The following is an 11,189-nucleotide window of genomic DNA, read 5'->3' on the forward strand; positions in this document are numbered from 1 at the left end:
TTATATATATATATATATATATTATAATATAATATATATTATATATTATTATATAATATACATATTATATATATTATATAATATATATCTTATTATAGGAACAAAATGGGATCGGGAAGAAGAAGCCCCCGATCGAGCTAGGTCACGCACGGGGAAGCTCGGGTCGGAGACGGCGGCGGGCTCGGCAGTCGGCAGAGGCGGGCTGGTCGGGGTTTCGTCAGGCCGGAGGCAAGTCGGCCGGTGTGTCGGCTTTGTGCACGACGATGTGATGTTTGTGTGGAGATGGTGAAGAAGTGGCTGGCGTGATGTATGGTAGAGAGCAGCAAATCACTGGTTCAACGGCCTTATACAGTTGATCGGAAGACTTCGAGCTTCGCGGCAGTCGACTAGGGCAGAGGGTTCGCGAGATCGACGTCGGAAGAAGAGGTAAGTCGCAAACCCCTTTCTCTCTTCCTTGCAATTTTTGTGCATGTATCTCTGTAACCGAATGAGAGAGGGATTTTATGTCGTGAGTGAGGCGGTGGGTGAGCGGTTGTGTCGTTTGGGGCTTCAGTCGGTGGGGAGCGGCATTTATAGTCAACAACACACAAAACAGTTCTTGCACTCAAATGTATATTGATTAAATTTTGATCAGATTCTAGAATCAACAAAGCAATGTTTTGACCAAGTTGAATCTACAGCATGCTAAGAACTTTTAACCCCAGTATGCCAATAAACAGAAACTGCCCTCCAACTTATCTCATAATTTAACTAAAAATGCGCCAAACATTTCAAAAACTTTAAGAATAATAACAATGTACCTGTCTGTAGAGATGAAGGAATAAATATTAGATTGTATCACTGCATAATATAACTAGCACCGCCAAAAATTTTAAATAAACAGAAAGTAAGCACAAATATGGCTTAAATTGGTAAAATTTCCAGGTTAAACAAGCAAACCTTTACAGATTGGCAGGTGAAATATATCATTGAGAGGTGTATGGTGCACTAGCTTCAAAGCTAATCTCAAATATGGCATGCAAGGGAAAATAAAAGGCAATATGCTGTTTCGGAACTAGCATGAATTTTACATGCTCGCATTTTTTAAAATGTGAAAAATACATGAGAAGCGAGTTTCAGTGCCTAGCATTAAAATTTAAAACAAACTGCTTTTTTAAGAAGCCTTCATGCGAAGCTAAATGATAATGCATCATTGGGAGCTATCATGCAATGGATTTTTTTTTTCTTCCTTACTATAAATACAACAATAACAAAAATAACATAACTTTATCCCACTTCGTGGGTTTGACTATATAAATCATTTTATCCATTATGTCCTATTAAGAGTCAAATTTTCATTTAAATCTAATAAAAATGTCATTTTTAATACTTTCTAATCAATTTTTTTTAGTTCTACCTCTATCTTTCTTACATAGGCCAGATCTAATAAATCTACTCTCCTAATAGGCATGGGCGGATCCCCATAGTAGTGAGGGGGGGGCAAATGCCCACCCTCAAATTTTTTAAAAAAAAATTATAGGGTATTTTTTGGAATATTTTGGGTATTTTGCTAATTTTGCCCCCTCTCAAAAAAAAAAATTTGCCCTAATTTTATCAATCCTAATCATTTTTGCCCGTCCCCTACCAAAAAAATTTTTTTTGCCCACCCTAAAAAAAGAAGCTGGATCCGCCCCTGCTAATAGGGTCATTGAAAGGCTAATGTTTTTTTTTTTTTTCCCTTAGAAAAAACAAATTGATAATGCATAGATTTAAAAAAAAAATGTTATCAAACTAGGGTGGGTTAAAATGACTTCACCTAACTCAAAAACAGTTGAGATGAAATAAACTAGCACAAGCATTGCAAAAGTGTTAAATAAAAGTTTTTTGGCAGCATCTTTTACAATACTTAAGTGCTTCTTGATGAATTGTGTAATGTATTACCAAAATTACAATCTTAAGAAAGGTGATGTAATGATAATGAAAGACGATCAATAAATACAATTTAGCTGTTCAATTCAACGCCGATAAGTTCATCTATGAAGAAGTAATATGTAATTGATAGTACATGAATAACCAGCACATGATCTATAATGCAAGCAAATTAATCATTCATTACTTTGTTATGTTGCAAACGCAATTAAAATTTGCTACAACTCTAGAAAAGATTTGCAGATAATATTTAGATCAACTTAACATACAGTATGTTAGAAATTGCAAACAATTACCTTGAGAGTTGGTACAACAAAACTTTAACTGGGGCTATCCCTATTCAATTAGTACAAACTATAATGAAAAAAGAATGCCAAAATAGAGAAGCAAATTAATCAACAAAACAAAGAAAAGCCATCCTAATGCTAAAACTAGAAAGGCTCTTGGCGCTCTGAAATAAAACAGCAAACAATGATGACTATAGGCAGAAAAATTGCAAAAAAAAATGAAAAAGAAATCCGTGCTAATGAAGGGATAGAAACTAAATTCACAAAGATAGGAAGATTAACACAAAAATATTTTGTTTTAAAGACAAATCTACAATACCTCAACTTCCATCGCACTGAATCCAAAACCTGAGTCTCCTTCAACAGCAACGACCAACCTGTCAGGTGAAGCTACTGCAGCAGCAATGCAGTAACCCAAGCCAACACCCATCGTTCCCCATGTCCCTGCGTCTAGCCGTGTCCTCGGCTCAGTCTGTACCAGCACAGCTCTTCCAACATCCATAGTGTTCGCACCTTCCGAAACCAATATTGGAGCTGGGCTTCCTTGCGCAAGAATTGCATCCCTTATTATCCTCATGGGTGTAAAGAAGTTAAATGGCACTACGTCCTTAGCCAACTGTATTTCCATCTTCGCCACATTATCCTTTGCCTTTTTGGAAATAGCAGCTACCCAAGGATGCGACTTCCCCAAGCAGAAAGGATCATCCTTGATCTCCCTGTTGATCAAATCCAGAACTGTACCAGCATCTCCAACCAAACCAAGATATGGCTTCCTCAACTCAATCTCCTCCTTTGATACATCCACCAGAATAAACTTCACGTCCGTTGACCACTTGGGCGGCTCCCCAAAGTGCAGCAACCAGTTGAGACGAGCACCAACTACCAATACAACATCACAACCGCCAATGGCAAGTGATCTAGCAGCGGTGGCTGCAAGCTCATGAGTATCAGGCAATAAGCCTTTCCCCATTGGCGTAGGGAGAAACGGAATACCCGTTGTCTCAATCAATTTCTTCAGGGAATTTTCAGCACGGGCATAGGCCGCGCCTTTGCCGAAAACAATCAGCGGCTTATCCGCCTTTCTTAGCAAACCTACGGCCTTCTCAATATCCAAGTTACTAACGCTATCCCCAATCACTCGAAACCTAGGGTTTTCTGCCTCGGACAATAACAAAGAGGCATCTTCTACGGAAACTTTTTGATGCAGGACATCAGTGGGGAGGTCTAAATAGCAACCACCGGGCCTTCCTTCGACTGCGTGGCTCAACACAGTGAGAACAACCCGGGGAATATGAGAAATTTCTGTTGCCTTGGCGGCAAATTTGACAAAGGGTTGGACAGCGGCGATCTGATCGAGCTCCTGGAAATCACCCTTTCCGAAGTCTCTCTGGTCGCAAGATCCAGAGATCATAACCGCTGGCCAGGTGTTCACGGTGGCGTTGGAGAGACCCGCAAGTCCGTGGACGCAACCGGGACCGGAGACGGTAAGGAAGACACCTGGGCGTGAGGTAAGGTAGCCATAGGCAGAAGCAGCGTAGCCGGCGGACTGTTCGTTGTGGAAGGCAATAAAGCGAATGCCAAGCGCGACGGCGCGAGTAGCCAGTGATGTAACCGGGATGCCAACGACGCCGAACATGTGCCTGACGCCGGCGAGGGCGAGGGCACGGGCTGCTAGAACGTTTCCATCGATTAGGATCTGGCTCTCCTCGGTGTTTGGAGCTGAGGTTTTGGAGTCCGCCATGGCCAAAGTTCGGGGTGCCGTGTATTAGAGAGCACTGAGGAGGAGATAAAAAGCTTTGAGCTAATGCTACGGTGCGATGATCCGCTTTGCAATGAAGGAGAAGGCTTTAAATGAAATAAAGTAAAGAAACGAGTCAAAGCACGTCTGCAACAAGTTCTGAGCCGTGCGCGTTTCTTTGGTAAATTTGCTGAAATGTGATGCTATTTAAAAAGTCTGTAGGAGCAGCTGCAGCAATTCGTAAAAATAATGGTAGAGTTATCGTGAAAACAAAACTTTAAAATTACTTTAAATATTGTAAATGAAAATTTTTAAAAAATAAGCAGCATATTCCCTAATATTAGATATTGTAATTTTTTTTTTTTTTTGGGAAAATGAGGGCAAAAAGCTCATATATTATCATGTAAAAGAAGGTTATAAGTAAGGTATAACAAAAAAGGTTAGACCTCAAACATTGAGGTGCAACCAAAAACTTATACCCCCAGAGAAAATAAAGACAATTGAAGCAAAAGAAATAAGAACTGCCATCCACAATAGATGCAAAAGCATTTAAAGGACTCAGACTGCTAATCGCATACACAAGCAAAGTAGAAAATCGGCAGCCACGAAAAATAATCTCATGGTTTCTCAGAAGAAGGCCCTCCAAGGAGATGATTAGCAGCTACATCATCGTCCTTGAACGAAATTCCAACAAAATTGAAAGTCCCCAGTTGCAAAAAACAGCCATCCAGAGGGCTGTATCAAAATCCAGAACATAAAAACAAAGTAGAAGTTCCCACCATCCAGGGTGCAGACCAACAAAGCCCCCCACCTTCACATCTAAGCAACCCATCTGAAGATAAATTCCCCAAAACACCAGCATCTCAAAGCCAACCAACAGCAAAGCAGCAATTTCGTTACACATGCCAAGGGATAATCAGATTTTCAGAATGTTTCCAAGAAGAAATATTGGCCTCAACAGCAGACTTAATGACCAAGCATAGAGAAGAAGTGCTTCTAAATTTAAAATTGAATTTTCTTTCGTTTCTTTCCCTCCAAAAATAGCATGTAGCACAACAGGCCGTGAGAAAGAGCAGTTCTTTTTGTTTTATTCCCAAATATGTCTGATCTCCCAAAAAATTAATAACTTGTCGTAATCTTGGTCGTAGCAGAAAATCTCCCACCATGGGAATGAGGTTATGTAAAATAGTGAATGAATAATCACATTCAAACAGTAAATGATAATTGGTCTCAGGATGAGAAAAACAAAAAGAACAGGTAGAAGGCATAAGAATGGATCTTTTAAGAAGTTCTTCAGCTGTTTTGAGCCCATTATTGAGGACAATCCACGAGTATATAGAATACTTAAGTGCATAGTGCTTATGCCACACAAATTTATACCAGTCCACCGTTCTTTCCTCCCTATGGTAAAAATTGATAAAAGAAGAGAAACAAGCCTTTGTCCTATTATGCCAGAATAAAGTGCCATTCGAATTTTGATTATAGCCAATATGCTGAAAGGTGTGAGACAGAGCAGCTGGAGCTGCTCTCGATAACATCCAACCATCATTCCCCAAAAAATCTGAAATACTGGCATGGTGTGGGATTAAATTCTCAAGATTATAGTTAGAGAAATCAGTCATAATAGACTTTCCATAGAGCCAAGGGTCCCACAAAAAGGAGATAATGCTATTCGAATTGAGATCAAAACATATAGTAGGAGTAATTTGTGTTGCCGCCCTTCCAATCTCACTCCAGGTATTTGAAACATTGCACTATGCCGGTGTCCAAGGGGTGCCATATTTGACATAAAGAAAATCGAACAAAATAGATTTGGAATTATAAAATCTGAAAATCAAAGAACAGGAATTAGCAAATTGTAGGCTAGTAAGGTCAGGAATGCCCAGCCCACCCAAATGCTTAGGTCTACAAGTTCTCTTCCATGAAATTAGTTGGAGTTTCCTGGTGCCCGGGTCACCAAAAACTGTTATGATGAGTCGGAACATTTGAAATTACCTGAAAATGAAACTGTCTTATCAATGAAGTAATAACAATCAATTAACAGCAAACTACACTTTTGACCGTTATAATAAAGTATTACATATGATATTTTATATCGTTTTTTAAATGTAAAAGGACACGTTTCCTAAAACATATAGTAGGCTGCAACGCAACAGCCGTACGGAAGATGCCTTCCCTAGGCTTGCCTTCCCTGGATATAAGGAAATATAATTGAAAACAATGAGGTTTTATATCAGAATATTTTATTAAAAATTTATTAAAATAGACCTCCAAATTCATGTTAGGCAAAATTTTAAAAATAATTTAATTATAAATTAATTAAACAAAAAGCCTTGTTTTAAGATAATTTAAATTATTTAACATTTAAAAAAAAATGCAATAAGGAAATTAGTATTTTCTTAAGAAAATTTAAAAAATATGTACGACATATTTTTTTAGAGGGAAAATTATTGCATCAGGTCACCGGACGCGGAGAATAAGTTCGGACGTCCAATAAAAATTTGCCACGTCAACTTCGCTTTTGACTTGCGCTTTAGTTGCGCTTTTGACTGCGCTTTACCTGCGCTTTTGATGCTCTAAATTTAAAATAATATTTTATTAATATCCGAACCTATTTCCGCGTCCGGTGACCGGATGCAATAATTTGCCTTTTTAGAGGGAGGGGATTCCAAAGTTTAGAAACACCCTCTTGATCTTAAATATTATTTTTATTTGCAAGTTTCATGCACATCTATTTCTATTCCTTGCTCTTCGTAGGTCACGTGATTTATCTTCTCCGCTCGACACTAAGCCCTAATTTTGATTCATCACTCTTGTGATTCATTGTTTTCTCAATTCATTCGCAGTTCTCTTGAGTCCTGAGGAAGATTTGTTCGCAAACGATGGCATATGGGACACGAGGGAACGTTGATATCTATTTCCTGCTCTTCATTGTTCTCGATGTTCTTAACTTCAATCTCAAAGGCTAAATCAGGTGGTATATATCATTCTTCTGTAAGACTTTATGGAGTTATTAAATTTCTTACGAGAACTTAATCACATGTAAGATTCAAGTTTTTCGAATTCTTACAAGAACTTTTTTTTAGAAATTATGGAACATTTTGCAAGGTTAGTTTCTCATTTTTAACTATAATTACTACCAAAACATGTTTGATTTAATGTTTTTATACCATTCCATATTGCTAATAATCTATCAACTCTAAGGAAGTCTTGATGAATTCATGTCGAAGGGTACAAGGCGTGTTTCATGTTATGTACTATGATTTTGAAGTTTTGTCCAAATTGTCCAATTGAGGAAATTAATGAAATTTGGGATTTTGGTTCATTTGGGACAACTCTGGTGCTACATTAAACCACTTGAAAGCTATGGATTTTCTCGCACATCTGCCAAGCAAAAATGTGTTGATCCATATAAATTTAAGCTCTTTTGGTTGAAAATAGGGCTGTTCATTTGATTTAGTAGGCCCAACGTTTTATCTCTTTGACTTACACTTCATCACACTAAGCCTGCTTATGACCACATTCAAGTATGTCTAAATTGTTCAGGCTTTGTTTCTCAACTCAGTAGCTAAAGAGAAGTTACATCTTCTCTATATCTATAGCTATGGACTCGTGATAATGATGTAGCATGTTTGGATGGTTTGAAACTTCTCAAGCAACCACTACCATCATTGAGGTGATTTATGTATGGCTGGCTGTTCATAGAAAACTACATTTATACTTATCTGATTGGCATTTCTTGTTTAATACTTGCAAAACTTTTGGCTTTGAATAACTTCATATGGTTGTTCATGTTGCTTACTTCTCTAATGATGATCTGACTTAGAATAAGGTAGCTAGGATAGAAAAATGCTATCTTTGATTCAGATTACTTAGTAATGTTTGATTTTAGCAATAATTCTTTTCTGATTGACAATCAAAATCTTTAATCATTTATAGCATAAGGATATAACTTTTCCATGCTTTCTTGGTAGGAGATTGAAATTAAGGAACTTTGTTATGAACTTTGGAAACGATGAAATGTTTATATGCTTGGATTATGATATTGTAAAATATATGCTTTTTGGGGAATTGAAATCAAATAGCAGTGTAATAAGAAAAAGAATGTAAGCATCAAACTGGAAGCTAGATTTTCTGTTAATGAACGTAAGAATGAGAGCTTATTGAAATTTCAGTATGGTTGTAATATGTTCAACATCTACAATTGTTATCTAGTGTTTAGCATATCCTACTTTGAGAAGTTTCTTGTACACTTTCTATATGTATACATTAGACTATTTCTAACAAAAACTTGTGCTGTAGTGGGATTCTATTGAGAAGAAATCCACCGATTTTTTCTATGGTCGAGGAGCCTGCACTTCTTTAAATTGATTTTGAGATTCATGAGCTTATTTATGAAAAAAAAAAATCATTCTCATGGCAGCTGCCAAAGTTTATGGAGTTGATTTTTTTTGTTTCTTTTGTATTATCACTTTCAGTTGATAAATAGAAAGAAAGAAGGCTTAGGAGGGTGAAAGAAAGGTTCATGGAACATCACCTGAGTGAAAGAATAGCTTTAGTTTTCAAAGAAGTTCTACATAACCGTTCTGCTTCAATTTTAAACACTAAAAATTCATTTTGTGTCAAATGAATAAATTAGCCAATATTGCTTTTATAGTATTTGAACAAAGGAAACTTACTGCATCATGTAGTATGTATCATGTGTTTTTTTACCTCAATTTGATTGTGTTTTCTCAAGTTATTAGTTTATATAGCTCTTGATTTATTTGTTAATTTTTGGCATTATATATTTTTTAATCAGTGCTGCACTTTAATAGTGATTTTAATCCTTGCTAAAAGCGCTGCTAAAACCTTCCTATAGCAGCATTTGTGAAACCGCTGCTAAAACCTTTGTAACAAAACAAATACAGTATGTGTTTAAATCGCTGCAGTATGTCATAAAAAGTGCTGCGAAAGTCTAATTTTTTAGTAGTGAAATTCATTAACCATGGAATTAAATGGTTTCCTAAAACTAAAAATGACAAGCTAATTTAAGTTTAATAAATGAATAATTAAATAACATAAAAATTAATAAATTCAATAATAATTCAATAAACTAGCTAATTTATATCTCTATCAAACTTTAAATAAAATTTCCTCTCACAAACTCCTAAATAATTGCCTTAAATAACCAAAATTTATAAAAGATCGTAATTACCCCTAAGACTCTATAAAGAGTTACCTCACTTCTTGGGAGAGATGAATATTTTACTATGTCTATGATACTTTAAATAACAAAGTTTATCTTAAAATGAATGTTGCACATATGAAGTATTCTTTAATATTTTAATATAAAAATGAGATATCCAAATGTTTAAAATTCAGATAAAACCTCTAAATTATTAAAAAGATGATCAATTGAAGTTAGTCTTGGAGTAAAATTAACAATTTAATATTAGAAATCACATACTAAATAACTAATAGAGCGACACCCTCACTACTTAGTCCGCATTAGATGATTATTTTTAAATATTGCTTTTGATGTGGAACATGAGATGGGCTAAACCACAGACCACACCTCTCCAGCACTCACTCTGCTTTTCCTAACAAACTAGAGCCTCCACTACCATTTCCTGTTATTTTCTATTATGACTTTACTGCTTTTACACATGTGCAGCTAAGTGATAGTATTTTAGTCTTTTACTACTTTAGACACTACGTAGTATAATACTAGTATGCTGGGCTGTAGAGAAGATAGACATTATTATTACAGTTTTAATATGAACTCCTCTTCTTGAATTCTCTGCTTCTCCTCCCTGCTCCTTCTTCCTTCCTTCCTGTTTTTCTTATTTGTTGCAGGTTTGGTGTGTTCCGTACACCAACTGGTATCAGAGCTCGGCTTCGAGCTTTGATGGCGGAAGGCAGCAAGCAGACAGTTCCAGTCGACGACCGGAGCTTGGAAGCATTATGGACGACACAGGAGAGCGTTTCACGACAACTGGAGACACTCACTGCCGAGTTTCTCCGATTCTCCACTGAAATGCGCAACGAGATTTGATCCCTCGGGACGAATCGACCAAACCCGACAATGGTGCGACCTGGAGCGCCAGCAACCATACCGGCACCTCGTTTCTGCCGTCAACGACACACGCCGACCACAGGGCCTATTGCGTCCGATTCTGAATTCAAATTCGAAGCTACGCAGCCGTTTGAAATGTCGGTCTCAGCAGATGACGAACCACTAGTGTACCACAATCGACCGAGGCGTCCTCAAGCACACCACCGCCAACAGGGAGAGTTTAAGGTCAAATTAGATATCCCTTTCTTCGATGGCCGGTTGCACATAGAGGATTACCTGGACTGGGAACGGGCGGTTGAATCCTTCTTCGATTACATGGAAATAGCTCATGAAAAACAGGTAAAGTATGTTGCCTGTCGCCTAAAAGCTAGGGCGGGAGCCTGGTGGATGCAATTGATACAGACGCGACGTTGAGAAGGTAAAGGTCCAATTACAAGCTGGTACCGAATGAAAAGGTTGCTGCGAGGACACTTTCTGCCCACTGACTTCGAGCAAATGCTCTACCTACAATACCAACATTGCTTGCAAGGAAATAGAACAGTGAACGAGTATACTGAAGAATTCTACAGGCTAAGTGCTCAGAACAATTTGAACGAGACGGAGAATCAACTCGTGGCTAGATACATTGGAGGGTTGAAGGAGATTATTCAGAACAAACTTGAATTAAATGCAGTTTGGACACTGTCACAAGCCGTTAATTATGCTCTTAAAATCGAACTGCAGCTTAGTCAGCACCCCACACTACAGGAAAAATGCCCAATACCGGCGGTTCTAACCGGCGGTTTATGGACCGTCGATTTTACCGGCGGCATAGCCGGCGGTCTGGCCGTCGGCTTTTAACGACGGCTTCACCGGTGATTTTTCTACGTTAAGCCGCCGGTAATAGCGACGGTCCCTAAATCGACGGTAAAACGCCGGATATCAACAAGAACCGGCGGTAGGGACCGCCGTTGATAAGTGACTTTTTACCGGCGGTCCTAACCGCCGGAAAACCGCCGGTAGAAGCCCTAATACGACCAGCTCCGCGCCTGGCATTTCATTTTAACTCTTTCCTTCTCTCTCTCGGTCGCTCGCTCTCCCGTCGCTCGCTCTTTCCTAGGCTCGCCTCCGCTCGTCCGACAGCCGCCGACGAATCTCCTCCGACCGCCGCCCCCAATCCGACCGCCGCCCCCAAAGTTTGTCCGCCCCAAATCCGACC

General features: G+C 38.4%; 1 protein-coding gene across 1 annotated transcript; it reads right to left on the reverse strand.

Moving 5' to 3' along the window:
- Window positions 1–2,482: 2,482 nt before the first annotated feature.
- Window positions 2,483–4,105, reverse strand: LOC110114604 (2-hydroxyacyl-CoA lyase). Its single transcript, XM_020847535.2, has one exon. It carries the CDS (start codon window positions 3,934–3,936, stop codon window positions 2,506–2,508), a length of 1,431 nt encoding a protein of 476 aa, XP_020703194.1. The 5' UTR covers window positions 3,937–4,105; the 3' UTR covers window positions 2,483–2,505.
- Between the last annotated feature and the right edge of the window lie 7,084 nt (window positions 4,106–11,189).

The sequence above is a fragment of the Dendrobium catenatum genome, unplaced genomic scaffold (assembly GCF_001605985.2).
Source record: "Dendrobium catenatum unplaced genomic scaffold, ASM160598v2 fragScaff_scaffold_124, whole genome shotgun sequence".
NCBI lineage: Eukaryota > Viridiplantae > Streptophyta > Magnoliopsida > Asparagales > Orchidaceae > Dendrobium > Dendrobium catenatum.